The sequence below is a fragment of the Rhopilema esculentum genome, unplaced genomic scaffold, assembly GCF_057945365.1.
Source record: "Rhopilema esculentum isolate cy_ngs unplaced genomic scaffold, ASM5794536v1 HiC_scaffold_36, whole genome shotgun sequence".
NCBI lineage: Eukaryota > Metazoa > Cnidaria > Scyphozoa > Rhizostomeae > Rhizostomatidae > Rhopilema > Rhopilema esculentum.
Genome location: NW_028300847.1, coordinates 874,496 through 892,062, shown reverse-complemented (window position 1 = coordinate 892,062; position 17,567 = coordinate 874,496). Strand labels below are relative to the sequence as shown.

Sequence of the window (17,567 nt, the reverse complement as noted above, 5' to 3'; positions counted from 1 at the left end):
CTCCACATACTCCTTTAGTAAGATCACGGAACAGAGTTCATATGTAATTTCTATTCTGTGGTTAAGGTATTATGGTCAACTGTATCAAGAGCTTTCTTGAGATACATTAAAACAAGTCCCACGTAGTTCCTGCTGTCCATAATCACATACCAGTCATTGCCAGGAAGACTGATGTGTCAAAAACCTACTGAAATGTGCAGCCTAAATTTTTTTGATGCGAGGAGCTACCGGAGCAAAAATCTTTACAGTCATTCCTTCCCGCTATATAATGATTCTCAGTTAATTGCAATCAACGCTGAGAGCGGTAAAAACAAACTTTTTTATTGGACATTAGAAACCTGGAGATTAGTGACAAGACCTTTTGGACTGTATCTAGGAAAAACCATGTTTTTAAGGGAATTAGCCAAAGAGAAAGCAAATAGATGAGAAATGCAGTAGTTAGAGAGAGCCCAGTCTGCTGACCCAAGATGCAGCCATGGTAGCATCTAAAGCTGTAATGTGGGTGCACCCAAAAAATAGATGTATTGAATTTAAACCTGCTTAAGTTGATAGTGCTGGCATACCTGTCAACGTAGATAATTTCAACGCACCTGCACATGAGGAACGCGGCTGTTGGAGCATAGCATCATATTTTGAATATCAATTTAATGAATCCCGGGTGCCACAAACAATAACAATACCCGAGGGTACTGTAGGATAGAAACACTTTCAGCATGTATTTCCAGGTTCCCTTTGCGCTTTGGAAGGTATAGCTGTTGAATAAAAATTGTGGGACAAGAAGCATTTAAGGAACCTGAGCTTGTGTTTATCAAAGTTAAAGTATTTCTTCCGTCCTAGCACTAGTTATCGGGTAGTGTATTCTGAAATTTATTGCTACGGTCACAACGATCTTGCAAGAAAGCGACTGTAACCAGGCAGGTGTTTATGCAGATGCTGGGACAACGCAAGAATGCATTGTAGGTTAAGGGACAGATGAGGCTTAGGAAATGACGTCTAGTGGAGACGTTTAACTTCGTGTAAATCATCGTGATCGTGCAAATGGATGTCACCGCTCAATCAATCGAGCTCAGATACTTCGAAATCAATACTAACTATGCATTCATTGATCATCCCATCAAGTGACAGAGCTAGAAACAAGATTTGATCTTTCAATTATGAAAGGGATAATGTAACAGGACTCCTGGTTACCAAAACACATACTTCTATCACGTGCAAAATCATTTTCTATCGTAAATTCTATCACGGGATCCCTCCTGAAAGGAACATTTGCAAAACCTTGGGGAGGGTACAGAAAGTCTCTTGAGCTAGTTGAAACTTAATGTTAAAACATAACGCCAAAAAATAATAAGTGCGATGTCTGTCGTAAACTCCTGTTGATAAGAATATTTAAGAACGATGTAGGTCCCCTTTTGAGTCGATTTTACATACTGGAAGGAGAAATGAAGTGACAATAAGAGATCATTTGAGAACAAATATTATTTAACTAACAAAACGCTTTCTCTTAAGAATGGTGAAACAATATTAAAAACAGTTTTCTTCACTGGCCTTCATAAAACCTCGGTATCTCGTTGCCAGTGAGAACTCTTCTCTCGACGCCATCTTTGTTAACAGCAGCCATCCTGATAACACCTCCAGATGAGCCATCTCGGAACATCGCTAAAGCAACAGCTGCAACAAAAAATTAAAATATTTGAAGCTTAGTTTAGTTGAAATGTTAACAAAATGGGGAAAGTTAGGGTGTTCGTTATAAAGGAATATTTCTTACAATGCAATGACTTTTGAGACAGCCAATTAAATCAACTTTAAGTTCAAAATATTATATTTAGTCAAGTTTAAATTCAAAATATTATATTAAGACAAGCTTAATTGTTTTGAAATTCTATTACACAACATTGGATTCTGGTTGTCGTTATCGCAAAAAGTGACACGAATACTTGAAAAGGTCCCTCAGCAGAAGCTGATCAGCGCCATTGTATCAGTGCCTTTGTAACTGCTGCAAGACAGGAAACAAACTTTGTTCGCCTTCACCAAGAATCAAACTTATCAAAGCGGCCATATTTGACAAAACGGGCGCTGTTTTCTTAGATTTGGCCCTTTTTCGAAATACTAACATCAACAATTGGCTTTGTATTTTCAATTTCTCTTCCCAAACATTACTACTCCTGCCCCTCCCCTCCACCCCCAGAACAACGTTTGTAGTTTAGGCGAAGTTCAAACAAGTCGCACGATAAACCTTCCAATGTCAATTATTTGTGGTCATAAAGTTTTCACATTGGAGCAATATTTGGGGAAATTAATCTGAAAGAAATTAAAACCTGGGTTATTCCATAATCATAGAGCTATTAATTATCGGGTAATCAAAACATAGAACCAACATCTAGTCTTATTTACCTTGGCAAAGAAATAAAAAAGCCACCAAATAAAACTTCATGAAAATGTCGATAAATTGAAAAAAGTTGAAAACACATTGCAAATAGGCATAGCATGAAGATAGGAAAAACATGATAATGACCATTGGCAACAAATCTGTAGCATTCTTCTTTTGTCATGTTGTGCTTGTATGTTGCATCACAATGCCCATAAATGTAAGTACTCCCAGATCCTGAAAGATCGATTTAGTCTTACAGTATACATACATGTATATTACTCAAGCCACAGGTTCTGCATAAGTTGCGCTGGGAAGGTTTAGAGGGTTGAAAAAATTTGTCATTATACTTTAAGCTATTAAGCTTTTAATATATTATATCATACTTTTATTTTTTTTCCTATCCCAATGCAATAAAGTCAGTGCTTTAGTTGCTCAACAGTTTTTCTGAGGGACCCATAATATTGCCTAAACTTGCCTGACCATCTAGAGGCACTATTACCTTACCTTACCTATTTTATTGTATTAATATATACCTTTAAGTTAAAATGAATAAACTAATGTGAAAGATTATTTTGAACCTAAAACAACTGGCCACAAACTTGAACTCAAAAACTATTTTGACATTTCAAAAGCCGGATCCACCAACAATGGCATCAGATCATTAAGTTTTCAAGGGCCAAAAATCTGAAATTCATGCCTAGAATCAATAAAACAGCCTTAAATACTACACAATTCAAGAATTCGATGGAAATCGGGTTCCTTGAAAACAAGTGTGCGTGCTTGTTTTGCAGTAAGTGCAACATATGATGCAACATAGTAAGTGATCTGTCTTTTGAATCCTTGAAACTGCTTTATGTTAATCTTGATCTGTGTATGTTCACTATTCTAAAAACTAACATTCAATAAACTAATACAATAACAAAAAATGTATAGAAATAATATTGATAAGCCAAAATCTCTAAGCAGTTTATTCATATTAAACAGGAAACCTCACTAATTAATCAAAACTACAAACTTGCTATGCTCAAAATGTATCTGCAAGCACATAAGCAAATCTTTCAGTCAAATACATGAAACCTTCAAGCAATGAATAATTACCAGATAAGGTATTAGATTAGACTGTTACATATCAACAAACTGTTAAAATGTTAAAATGACTGTGGCAAAAATATAGGATGTAGTGTAGATGTTTGAAACTGACTTAAAAACTGGATAGGTAGGTTGATAATTTTATAAGGCATTTCTTATTTCATTACAAGACATTGAAAGCTTGCTGTAGATTGTGGAATATCAAGCATGAAGCAACACATACCTCCAATTGAAAATGGTTGCCGAACACACATGCCACCAAGAGGCACAGTAAATACCTGCAAAGTATTGTACAAATGCCAAATGAATAACAAGGCTAGACATTTATATCACTGCTAATTGGTTGGATTGAATTTTCAATGAGAGGTAACTTGCCGAATCAGAAAAATAAACCAAAATTTACAGGCTGTCTTTTTGCAGAGCTATATGAAGCAAACATGTCATCTTTTGAGCTTTGAGTACGTACGTTTACAAATAGTTCTAGCAGTACTGTATTGTAAAGAGTTCTAATGCCATTTCTATGAGAATATGATAAACAAGACACAAAGGTAAACAGATTGAAATGACCAACAACAAAATAAAGATAACATTAGCAATAATTTTGCCATCAGGATAAACTTTTCAATCATTCAGAATAAACATCAGAATGAACAAATAAACTTTTCAATAATTACTTGGCCACCAGACTTCTCATCCCAGCCTGCAACAATTATTCCAGCAACAGCACTGTCTCTTTTAGCATAACATATTTCTTTGAATAAATTAGCCGCAGTCTTTACTGTAGTCTGCTCACCCAACTCCATTCTACAGAAAAATACATTAAATCTTTAAAGTGGGACTGAATGGCAATGAGAATAAAGAAAGGTATTTTTATAGAATTTTATCTAGTCAAACATGTACACACAAGGATCAAGGACCCTTTAAAATGAAGCAAAGTTTCTAAGAAATTATGTATGATCAGTGTGGGGAAAAAATGCGCATGGCAATTTTGGGAGTAAAAAATGCACACCTATTTCTACGCCACTGTGGAGGAGTAACAAGCAGTTTGAGATATGGTATGATAAACCAAACCTTTGATGATAGTTTCAATGAATTCCAAATCCAAAGATAGAGAGCTTTTGTTTTTCATTGTGTACTTGAAAAGTGGAAGCTGCAATTCATGAAAATATCGAGTTTTCCATGACAACAGTAAAATTTTCAATTTCTCAGCTCATTGACTGAATTCCAAAGGTATTGTCACAGCATAACATTACTTCAGTGTTGAGGTGGTTGCCCATAAACAAATATTGTTGCTCCTCCCAAGTGACATGCTTAGAGGGGTCTGCGCATTTTTTAACCACAGAATTTCATAAGTGAGGGGAAAAAATGCGCACCATAAAATTATGTTTTTCCTTAGAAAATAGACTGTGTCTGTTCTTGTAATAAGTGGCACATGCAAGACTGAATTAAAACTCCACAACCATGTGGATTTGGGAAGTATTTGGATAAATTTCTCTTTATAAAACCCGGTTTTTTCATGAAGAGGCAAGCTATAAAAGACACTGACTCTTTAGAGCCCCCTTAGAGCAATTTGCCTTTCTAAAAATTCCTTTAAAAATACAGATCAAAAGATGACTTTCATGGAATATACTAATGAGTCAACTTAATTAATGATTCAATTCAATTTAGTTACAGCAATTTACAGGAGGGGGGAAACCGGAGAAAGTAGCTATCAGAAAAAGAAGAAAACTAAGTAATCTCTTATGACGAAGATATTTCCGAGAGTTCGATGAATTCTAACAGCAATAAAAAATAAACAAATAATGGGGAGGGGAAGTTGAAAAAATTCAGCAAGCCAGGAAGCCAAGGTGATGACAAGAGATATCTTTTCTATAGCGTGTACTACGGGGACCAGTTTTATTGAGAAAAGGGACAGAAAGACATTGGCACAGATCTTGATGAAAATGGCAACACATTGGGGATGAACTACCTTTGTGGATTTTAGGATTTTTCTAAGATACTTGATATGGAAATCATTGATTTTAAGTACCTGTTCCTGGGAGCTTGTATTTGTAATTCAACAAAGCTCTGCACAATCATGATTCAGTACAATACAGAAACATGACCTCTGTGGATGTTGAATCTATTAGCTGTATTCATATCGTATTGACCGATATATTCTTCTTGTAATTATGATGTATCTTAATTTCAGAAATCATTTCAAAGAAGTATTAACCAATTTATTGAATCAAATTAACACTCTTTGGTAATTGAGAGGTGCACAGTTTTTTGACCACATATGTGCATTTCCCCCTTTTTATAGTTAAAAAATGTGAACTAGATTGTCATTCTTAAAAAATAATCGCTTTATGAATGGATGGCCATCTATGGTTGTTAATGGAAGATATCTGGGCTACTCTGTAACTATACAAGATTTTTTCCAAAAAATGTGAATTGTGAGGGAGGAAAGGAAATTTTTGAAAAAAATCTGCATTTTTCCCCTCACTATTCAAATAAGCAAAGAGTGTGTTCAATATTCATTTCAAAAGTTAAAAAACATTTGTTTTTTGAAAAAAAAATTAGTCAAGAAAGGTGTAAGCATACCTGAGTAGATAAAGATTATATTTTACTTGGTCTGCTATGGCTTGAGTGTCTGCAGCTGATCCAGATCGACAGCAAAATATGTTTTCAGTAACTGGAGTCAACTTGTCTGTTACCCTATTCACTATATATGCCCTAGTTAAAAAAAGAAATACAACTTTGAACACATAATGAAAACATTTTTCCAATTGAAATTATAATCAGAGCAAAAGACATAAAACAAAAATCGATTCAATACCAAATAGTGTTATAAGTTCAAAACCAGTATTATGACAAAAGGGTAAAATTTATATCCCCTGTATGTAGGCCTATACATTCAAACATAAGAGTTAAGGGCACAACATTTCATCATTCAAATATGTGGTTGTTTTATTTCATCATGCAGAGAGGCAGCAAGGCATTACTAGGGGAAAGGAATATATTCAACATGGGTTTAAGTTTTGATTCAAGAGTCATTGAAAGTTGCACACTGCAAAAACTTTTCCAAAGAGGTTATCAAAGTCAGGAGGGAGCTTTCTCAAAAAATCTATCTATCTATTAAAAAATCTAGACATCTTTTTTCAAAATTCATATAAAATGCGAAATTGGGTACATTGCTTCTAAGGTTAAAAATTCATCGAATAATTGTTCACTTGAAACCAATGCTAAATTGAAATTAAATCAAATCATTTCTGGTGTTCAAACTTTAAACTGCAGTAAAAATTCTTAGAAAATTTTGCTCAGAACAAAGCATGTCCAAGTTACCTCAATCAGTATTGCTAATATTTATCAGATAGTCATTAGAGTAATGGATGCACACAATAACAGCATATCTGGTGAGCGATGGAGCTAAAGTGAGTGTGGACAGCAAAAAGCAAAGTTTATGATGAGAAATATTTTGACAAGACACTAGCAAGTCAGATCTTGGATACAAAGAGAGACTAAAGAGATTAAGTCTTCCAAGCTTAGTTTACCAAAGGTTCCGTGGGGACATGATTGTGACATACAAAAATATATACACGCCTGTTATGACATAAAGTCTGTGTTGAAAATGGACAACTATGGGAAAACGAGGGGAAATGAAGCGCATATACAGTGTCAGGGTTGGGCATGAATGGAACCGTATTCCAAGAGATGTAGTAGATGCCAAATCATTGAACTTATTCAAACAGAAACTGGACAATTATTGTGGAGACAGAAAATTCTTATGTGATCCAGTATTTGTTAAGTCAGTGTTTTTAGATAGTACTTGGGCATATTTTAGGGTTTTCTGTTTCTGTTTTTAACTACATAAAGGTTTTTTGAGACCATCTTCTACAAAAAAAACAACAGGTATTCAGATTAACAATTTGTAAGGCTCTTAGCCTACATTGCAGTATTTTGTTATGCTTGTTATGTTATGTTAAGGTGAAAGAAAAGAAGTTGTTGGGATTATGATGATTATATTTACATTGCTAAGTTTTAGTTACCCCGCCACAGGAACAATGGACACCTATCTGTTTAGTTGATTGACATGTTGTTGTGATCAGTAACACCTCTTTTGTTTTATCTTTTAGCACATTGTTTAGCAGTAAAGTCTTGCTTTTGTTGTTATCATATTTTTCTGTAGTGAAAAGGTTTCGTTCGTTTATTCCATTTCTTATTAGAGCCATAGGTCTGCAGAATTCTAACAATAATTCAGTTCCAACATTGGAGTTGAATCCAGATTGGTAAAAGGTATCTTTTGAAGAAAAATGTTTAAAGAAAACCAAACCAAGTATCACCAAAGCTAATATTGCACACTGTGGCTTATTACAATGACAATAATTAAAAAAAAGACTGGAAGACATACCCTGTTGTTGTTCTAGAATCTGCACCAAAAACCACTCCTCCATCATATTCAACTGCCATAATGGTAGTCTAAAAATGTTCGAACGAACATAAAATATGAATATAAAGGATTAAAACTGATTTACTGATAATTTGCCAAAACATTACAAAATTTTAATAATCATTTGAAATGGCTTAGGTATGGAACTGGAAGAAGCATTTTTAGCAGAGAGGTAAGGTAATTAGTCCACAATTAAGGATTTGTATGACATTTATGCATTCCTACTTTCTATCCAGATTCTTTGCAACTACTTTTTGACATAGGTACTCACCCCAGTCTTGTGTTCAGCATTATACCAATCTGGATAGATATCTGAATCCGCACCTATTGAGTTCATTCTAACAGTTGCTTGCATCGTCATGGCCATCTTGAAAGTTTTCTGACTACACGAGCTAGAGGCTGCAAGTACAGGGGTACGAGGGTTTTAGGCCTTGAATGAAGGCCACAGTCAGCCAAAGTCATGACGACACCATAATCCTATTTTTCTGTCGCAAGCTTTTGTCTTGCATTCATTAAAACTAGATTTTACATCTTTTTGTTTTTTCCCATGTATGCTTCCCAATATTGATATTTGTGCCAAAATGCAAAAAATGTGATTATTTCTTTTGAAACTGTTTTTGAAAAAGAGGTCGATGAACTGAACCGAGGTCACACAAAAAACAATGGCGCCAGTAAGGAAAAGTGGAAAACGTGCACCTTGGAAGCAATATTTTAAGGGATTGACAGTACAAGATTTGTTGAATATCACCAAGGATGTATTATTTGAACCAAAGCTCGCATGGATTCTTGCATGCTGCCTTTTATTTGCCGAGATCTTCGTGAATATTATTGTAATAAGAAATGTAAAATGTAAGTTTTCCCAGCCCCAGACTGGAGAGTATGGCAAGTGCACACCGGAGATATTTTTTTCTAAAATGTTCCTGCACGCCTGCTAAAGGGTGTAGTATTTAGAGATCTGGGCGTTACATGGGTGTGTCCTCTTATTTTTATGTACTTCACCGGACATAGGTATGTCGATAATCCATGAAGTATACCAGACTGGAAACTTTGCTTCTTGCGCGGGCAAGTTTATTTTGAAAATTTGAGACTGCGCGCCTGAAATCATGCACTCTTAGTTATTTTTATTGTTAATAATGTTAAATCCTATTGTCAAGGGATCTAGGGGATTTTGCGCGGCCAATATGCAAAAGCGCGCAGAGGTGTGCGCGGGCAATATATTGCGGGCGCGCAGCAAAGTTTCCAGTCTGGGAAGTATATGCATGGACCACTTTTCATTAAATTGAATGTCGCCAAAATCTAGATTTAAAGCATAGCTAAGTCTAAAGAGAGGAGCTGTAGGGGAGTAGCGAAATCGTCAAATCTGCTATTTTTTATCGCATAGTTTGCAAATCCGCTACTTTTGCTAAATTAGGGATCAAAATGAAAATCTTGTTCACAACACTAAATGTTCCTTAAAGAATTCAAATACAAAAATGTCTCCTATAGTCTTCTGTGTTTGGATTTGTTCACTGAAATGTCATAAAGCCTTGAAAAGGGGTCAACTTTTGCACAAATCTCTTCTCCAATTTTTGCATCATAGAAAGTGCATGTTTGCCAATGTATGTTTTGTCACTGACAATTATAATTCCCCTGAGAAATAGTGATAAATATTCACAGGGAAAAAATAGACCAAAAAACAGTGAATCTTTTTAGAGAAGTTTGTCATATCGAGGAAAATTATGATAAAGGGACCTACAATTAGGTTCGTAATAACGAGAGTTAGTTAAATGCGGATTCAATGTATACTGAGGGAATTTATATGGAGTTAGGCAGAATCCAAGGGACCAGACATTTGTTTGCTGATCTCCTTGTAAACTGCCAAACTCTGCAGACCAGTTCTAGCCATAAATAAGGAATAAATTTACTTCTTGTACCAGGGGAAAAGTTTGGCTACTGACTTGCCAACCATACTGCATTCTCTGTGTTTTGCGTGGGGCAGATGTGATTAATGATACTTCTGTATGACAAGATTTTTTAAAAACCACTATTAGTTTAGAATCCTGAATTAGCAATAAAAATAACATAACAAAAACAAGAATAATCACTAAAAGACTAAGATTAACAGCAACTTACTGACAAGAATTAGCTAAAACAAGCATGAAACTATTTAAATATTATTTTTTGCTATTTTTAGAATGTCTTCACATATAGATGTTTTCAGAACCACCTTAGGTTGCGCAGAGAATATGTTCTTAGTGCATTACAAAGAATGCAGTCTGGCTTGCCAGTTTGTGGATAAGATATATTTTGTTTAAATAAAACTCTCATGGGTTAGGTTTAAGATGTGCCAAACCAAAGAGACAAGAGGGCCTCTTGACACTGACTCATTCAGGAAGAAGTAAAACCACAATTGATACAGATATGTAACTATAATATGATGCAGAATATTCTATATTTTATACTGCAGTCAAATGAATAAATTGTGCTGCTTTTTATCACATGAGCAATGCACACAAAATAAAAATTTAATTGCAATCATTTGTTGATGTTGTTATGGTAATTTCAAATTTCCCCAAGACTGATATTGTGTCTGCATTTGATCTCAGACGAATTGAAAATAATGACACACTTCACTGTTTATTGGGGGGTGTAAGAGGTTGTAATGCTCAGGAAAAGAGGGAACAGGGTCAGAAAGTTAATGGCCAAGACTGGTTTAAAGATGTTTTGATGGCTCCTACACACAAGCCTAACAGTACAGATCCAACCAACAGGCCAAAATCTTCTTATTACCAAAAGGATCAAAATATTATGCTGGCATGCTATTTTCATGCTATTTTCAACTCGCATTACTTGCAGCTACACATAGCCAAGTCATTATACATGTTCTCAAATTTGAGTATGAAAAGGTTCTGTATGGTTGAAGATTACTCAGTATAACATATCCACACAAAAAACTATTCTTATTTTCATTTAGAAGAAGATTTTAGTGGAGAAGGGAGGGCTATCGCTTTTATCATTATGCCCATATAATTTATAACTATTATGTCCTATCTTCTCTTTAGATACAGAGATTGATTGGGAAGCCTACATGGAAGAGGTTGAAGGTTTTTTGAATGGAACATATGACTATTACCAATTAAAAGGAGCAACTGGTCCCTTAGTGTAAGTAGTAAATGTTGAATCACATGACTTTTTACCTCAAATGAAACTTGTTTGCAAAGAAATAAGACATACTTTGAACTGCCATCTATGAACTACATCAGTCACACTTTTTTGCTCATTTTACTAGTATGCATTTTGCAAGTTATTTTTGACTAATTTATCGCATTTATTCAGACAAAGGCCTTTTTGCAATGTCTAATTATTGCTTAACTTGGCTTCGTTTTTAAATTTTGGTTTTAAATTATATATATATATATATATATATATATATATATAGATAGACTAAAATAAACAGACTATTGTGACACAACTCTGAGTTTCATGTGTAAACAATCATCAGGTGTATAAAAGAACACAAGCTAACGGCAAGCAAGATATAACGGTGAAAACGAATAATCGAACACAATCAAACGAAGTTAATTGTGCAGAGTGATAAATCATAACAACTACATTCTAAGATCGAAAATTGCTAATCAAAAGTTTGTTTTGGTGTAATCATCTTTATTAGATTTTTCTGTCAATTGTCTATCATTAATATTATATATTTCAAGAGTAAAAAATCTGGCAGACTGCCAAACCAGCCTATATTCCTTCTGGCATATCTAACAAGAAATGACTTCACTTGCAGTTTGTGAGGTATTTTTTTTCTATATTAAGTTAAGGTTTTGTGATGATGCAATTTGTTTAGGTATCCTGCTGGTTTTGTCTACATCTTCAGTGGATTCTATTTCCTAACTTCACATGGCTTGAATATAAGACTTGCTCAATACGTGTTTGCAGTGCTATACATAGCATTTCTGGTTGCTGTTTTCTATTTGTATCACAGAAGCAAAACAGTAAGACATTGTTATTGCTGCATATGTATTGAATTTATCTGTTATTTGCTGCTTATTTATGTCCAGACATTTTTTCCATCTCTTTTTAAGGTAGCATGTATTTATTTTCCTTAAGTGTTTTCTGCACTGAATAGATTCCACATTTTACAATCCTTTTCATCTCAAAATGACCAGGAGGTGACGTAAAACTTATCTTCAAATGCAAAGTTACATAGTTTGAGTGTTATCAGGGTGTGTTTGATTGGTTCCATTTTTACATTTCTACAAAATGTTAACCTATCACCTAGAAAGTTTAAGAAAAGGAGAACAAATGTTTGCAAATCAGGATTTATTTAGAAATGTTCAAATAAGGATCAATGTAGATTATTCTCAATACCTCTAAATGAGGCAGCCTTTCTTGACAAGTGATATTTAGATAATTCTTTGTAAGCTGTGTTGGGCATTTTGGGCTTTTTGATTACTCTTGGGGCCATATGAAGGACTTTTTATTTGCAGTTTTTGTTCCTGCTATCCAAAATTATTCAGTACTGCTTTAAATGATACCATTTGTATTATAATAAACTGAACAGAAATCAAGAAAATTGAAGGAGAAACTGTTCTTATCATAGCAGCTGTTCATAAAAAAAATATCTTACCATTTGATCTGGCAGCTACATTCCATGATAATACAGAAATTGTAGAGTATGTCACTAAATTGTGACGTTGCTGTTAAATTACTTTATGTAATTTGCTGCTTATTTATGTCCAGACATTTTTCCATCTCTTTTTGAGGTAGCATGTTTATTCAATTACGCATTTTACAATTATTAATTAAATATTATAAGAATACTTTACACCTTGCAGAGCTGCCCTTAAATTGAATATGGCCTCCCACTGCTTTACAAATGTTTTTTAAAATCTTAGGCTGTTGAATTTTCAATAATTTTTTGTCACAATTTTTTTGTTTTTTTTATGTGCAATATTTGCACATCTTGGGCAATTTGGGCCTACTGTATTTACTGGTAAAAGATTTTCAAATGATCTTTTTTAATGAATGGGCCACTTTTCAGGACCAAAATAAATTCAAAATTAAAGAACCCGTTCTAAAGAAAAACTGGAAAGATGCCTTCTTAATTTTCCATTTTAATGAAGGATCTGCTTCATTTTGTACAGTTTTGAGCCCACCTTGATAAAAGGAATTCTGAATTTGTGTTTCAAAAAGATACATTCCTGATTTTTATGGACAGAATAAATTGCAGAGTAAGTAGACGTTCTTGTCATATACTCTGTTTAAATTTTAGGTTCCACCTTATGCCTTCTTTTTCTTATGCTGTGCATCCTATCGTATCCATTCAATTTTCATCCTGAGACTCTTCAATGATCCAGTTGCAATGTTTCTGTTCTATGTTTCACTTTGCTGCATGTTTAAGGAACACTGGAATGTTGGCTGCATTTTGTACAGGTGACTAAATGATCTTTCATTTATTTTAGTAGGTTGGTCAGATTTTAGATAAATGCTTATGGTTGAGATAAAGTTACGGTTGCCTTTTCACCAACTAAATGAATTAAATTCTTGTGTTTTATAATTCATATTCTCAGTTCATTCATCCATATGCACCTGCTTTTTAAACATTATTACTCTTTCCTTCTGTTCATATTAATTACATCTTTATTTACACACATATTTTTTTATGTTGATGTTCATGAATTTTCTGTTTAAAAGCACTTGTTGAATTTAAAATGCGTTGGTCATTTACAGGCACATGTTTACATTTGCATACATGTATTGGTACAAAAAGTTCCCATCTCAACCCAAAATTATGTCCTAGCCTTTTCCGAAAATGTTCTACCTTTCCATGTGCTGTTGTGGCCCTTTGAAGAATTGAAACACTTTCAGAAGAGGGGACTTATCTTTTCTTACATCTCAAGCTCGCTTGCTCAATCTGTATGCTGTGTTTTGACCAACTGGTGAATTATGTGCATTGAAATATTAAATGATAAACAGAAACAAAAATGTTATGAAAATATGAAGGAGTGAAATTTTAAATGTAAATTCAAAGCAGGTACATATATCAAATGAATGTAAAAAGTAAGAATTTGGATGATTTTACACATGAGTGTATGTTATTTAATTTTACTACAAATAAGCAACTGTTTTTTGCTTATTAAAAGAATTTGAAAATATTGTACTGTTTGTTAAGGATTTTTCTCAAACACTCTATCTACACATCCACTTGAGAGTAAGAGCCCAATGCCATTCCAAACTTTGTTTTCAAAGTTCATTTGACATTTATGGCATTCTATTTTTTAGGTATTATATGCTAGGGGTGACTCATTGTCAGTTTGAAAGTCTCTATTCTGCAGCAGGGTCTTGTAAACAACCCGTAAACAACAAGTTATCATTTTCTCCTTCACATTATTTTTATACAGCTTTTTTTACTACATAATTTCAAAATAGCATAAAGAAGCATTTTCGTTTTTGCAGTTTGGCTGTAAGTGTTAAAATGAACATTCTCCTGTTTGCTCCTGGCTTGCTTTTGGTGCTTCTCACCACATTTGGTCTGCCTCAGGCAGTCCTCAAAATTTCACTATGTGCCCTTGTGCAGGTAAGAAAACAATTTATTGCATTCGTCCTTGGGTGATTAAATTACAGTTTCCAAGTCTGCTGTTTACTGCCTGATGCTGTTCAAGGCATCTCCACGTGATTTGTTTATAACTTACTTCTATAAGCTCTTTGAGTGTGACACACGGTTTCCGATCATGCCTTTTTTAAGGAGTCACAAATGAGTAACTAACAAGGTCTTGAAAAGAAGATTATGTTTTACAATTGGTTAACTACGCACGACGACAGGCACCGCGGAGCAAGGGGGGCATTGTGGAGCTTTAGCCACTTTTTGCAAAAAACGTTAATTCACGTACATGAAACAATAGCAACAGGTTTATAACATCCCTTTCTCGTGCTTCCCTCGCTTTGTCGAGCTCGATCTTAAATGCCCTGCTTTTCTGCAATATGCGTATCTCGTTATCATTCTGCGTTCCAGATTCTTCTTGGTCTACCGTTTTTGCTTACAAATCCTGTTGCTTACGTTGCCCGCTCATTCGACCTTGGAAGACAGTTCTTCTTCACGTGGACAGTCAACTGGAGATTTTTACCTGAATGGCTTTTTCTGAACAGATACTTTCATTTTGTACTTCTCCTGCTGCACATCATAACTCTGATAACATTTTGGATTAAGAAATGGCCGAGGTAGGCGGTGCAATTTGTTAGCTTTTATTCTTTCAGGAAGAGGGATATCAGGTCAGGTTTGCCTTGAAGAAAACAACTATTATATTTCAAGCTGAATTTCCTTGCCAATCAACAGACCTGTTTTGCAAACGTTGTTTATTACCATTCGGCAGGAGGCCTAGCCCTATACACTTATCTTCGAAAAGTATTGCATCACCTGCCGCAAAATTCCAGTAGAGCTGCCAATTTTTTTTAATAACCGAAAATTCAAAAAACTGTAGCAAGTTTTTTTATGGTTTTATAAATATTCTAAGATGACTGTTCCGGTGCAAAATAAGAGAAAATTTATCAAGTTAATAAAGATATAAATTGCAGAAAAACTGAAGTTTTTTCTATTTCTAAACAATATCAACGATTGCCGTTAACTTAGAGTTGTTCATTTTTATTTTCCACATGTCTGCCTTGCTTTCGTCTTGGTACACCTTGATAGCACTCTCTTGTTAGTCGTTAATTTGGAAAAGACACTGTAATAGGCACGGTAGAATTTATAGCAACGAATTTTGAAATCAGTAATTCTATTTTGCCGATACTTTTGTTCGATCTTTGTTAAAATCTTGTTGTCTTTTGGCAGACCGGCTAGTGGCTGGTCTTCATTGTTAACAAGAGACTTTGTAGGAACGAAGCTGGACGCGACAAGTATCCTTATACAATATAATTTCTTCTCTTTTCTCTTGGATGTATGTCCTTTGATTATGTGACTCGATGCTCTCATTTTACACTAGATAACTTTAGTTTCGTAAAGACATATAACTGATTATAAGCTGGTATTTCATGCCCTTCTGACTGCAGTTTTTATATCTAATCTTCAGCATGTCAAATCCTGTATCTTACTAACGTATAATACAATCTATTCAGATTTACTTATTTCCCACTTCATTTTATGCAAAAATCAGGTATTTTTAGAATCACAAGTTCTACATTAAATTGTTTCGCTCTCAAAATTACTAGAGATGGTTTATTTTCAAGTGACAATTTTCCTTAGCTGCAAAAAGGTATGTTAGAGATTCTATTTGCTTCCAACTTTATTGGGATGTGCTTTTCAAGGTCACTTCATTACCAATTCTATGTGTGGTATTTCCATACTTTGCCATTTTTACTATGGAGGACAGATTTGATCACACCAGTCAAGTAAGTTATTTTTATTGCTTCTTGGTGTCCTATCTTCAGTTTTGTTTAACTTTTAGTTGGTTAAATAATGTATCTCTTGTTATTCATATATTTTTTTAAGATAAAACCCATTGGCGTTATTTAAAATTGTGTTTTTCTTGAACACCGCGACGGACCATTTTTTGTATTATCAAGATAAATTCATTTTCCTGGTGTCTTTTTAATGTCAGCTATACCCCAGAATATTCATTGAAAACAATGATTAATGCGATTCTGAACAATTATTCTGTTTTCTGATTAACATTATGAACTTTCCTTTTCCAGAATACTTATCTTGGGTCTTCTTGAATTATGCTGGAACACCTATCCATCGACAAGCGCCAGTTCCTTGACGATCCATGCCTGCCATCTCATTATTATCATCGGTCTCTATGTGTCGAAGCAAAAGCAGAAGAAAACGTAATTCTGACAGCATTGGCCGTATATTCCCAATACATTCCGAAGATCAAAATTGTGACTTGCCAAGTCCTCTTTGTTTTAGAGGACCTAGCAATAATTTTGGAAAGCTTTTTATGCCGTTAAGATTAAATATACTTCTCAATAAAATTTTTCTCAATAAAAATTGTATAATCCTGGAAATTATTCTATTTACCGACTTCTGTCAGTATATCTAGCCCGATAGTATAAGAATTTGTTATGATTTAAAATTATATTTAAATCTGTGCGCAAGTCATGCTTTTACACTCTCAGGTACCATTCTGCTTCGGAAATGCCAGGGCCCTAGCCTACTCCCCCTGCCCAATAATCTATGGGTTTTGAGTTCATTTACCTCCAGCTGCAGCCCTGAATATTTTACGTTCAACCATGTAACAGGCGGAACAGCCGTCTTAAAGCAACATATTCCTCAAATATCCCTCCCACTCCCTGTATCACCTGCATCTTTGCGCAGTTTCATAAAAAAGCGATCCGGTTCTCAGAGTTCTTTTAGTGAGCAGGGTAATGGGACTTTACACCCTGGCAGGAAAATTTATTAAGGAGGGCGCCCCAATTTTGGCAAAACAAACTAAAGAGCTATGCAATCTTTCCGTCTCTCTTTCACGTTTCCCAGATGATTGCAGGCAAGCTAAATTGAAGACGCCTTTTAAAAAAAGATAGCAAAGATGGCCACAAAATTTTTAGGCCAATCTCATTTTTACCGCAAATTTCTAAGATAATTAAGATGGCTGTCCATGAACAGGTACAAGAATACCTGGGTACAAACGAAATTCTTTATTGATACCAATCCGGCTTTCGTCTATACCACTCAACAGATACTTGCTTATCATATTTAAG

At 34.6% G+C, this 17,567-nt stretch overlaps 2 protein-coding genes across 2 annotated transcripts; one reads left to right on the top strand and one right to left on the bottom strand.

Annotated features, from left to right (window-relative positions):
* Nucleotides 1–1,461: 1,461 nt before the first annotated feature.
* Nucleotides 1,462–8,305, bottom strand: LOC148957195 (proteasome subunit beta type-6-like). The gene is made up of 7 exons (XM_089115693.1): nucleotides 8,158–8,305; nucleotides 7,848–7,915; nucleotides 6,041–6,172; nucleotides 4,132–4,261; nucleotides 3,681–3,735; nucleotides 2,513–2,602; nucleotides 1,462–1,668 (listed from the first exon to the last, which is right to left on the bottom strand). Exons 1-7 carry the CDS (start codon nucleotides 8,251–8,253, stop codon nucleotides 1,538–1,540), a joined length of 702 nt encoding a protein of 233 aa, XP_088971819.1. The 5' UTR covers nucleotides 8,254–8,305; the 3' UTR covers nucleotides 1,462–1,537.
* Nucleotides 8,306–8,529: 224 nt separating this feature from the next.
* LOC148957194 (dol-P-Man:Man(5)GlcNAc(2)-PP-Dol alpha-1,3-mannosyltransferase-like) lies at nucleotides 8,530–16,979 on the top strand. Its single transcript, XM_089115691.1, has 9 exons — nucleotides 8,530–8,735; nucleotides 10,928–11,027; nucleotides 11,716–11,863; nucleotides 13,144–13,304; nucleotides 14,328–14,448; nucleotides 14,884–15,089; nucleotides 15,700–15,764; nucleotides 16,121–16,256; nucleotides 16,560–16,979. The coding sequence occupies exons 1-9, from the start codon at nucleotides 8,549–8,551 to the stop codon at nucleotides 16,696–16,698; spliced, it is 1,263 nt and encodes a 420-aa protein (XP_088971817.1). The 5' UTR covers nucleotides 8,530–8,548; the 3' UTR covers nucleotides 16,699–16,979.
* Nucleotides 16,980–17,567: the final 588 nt, after the last annotated feature.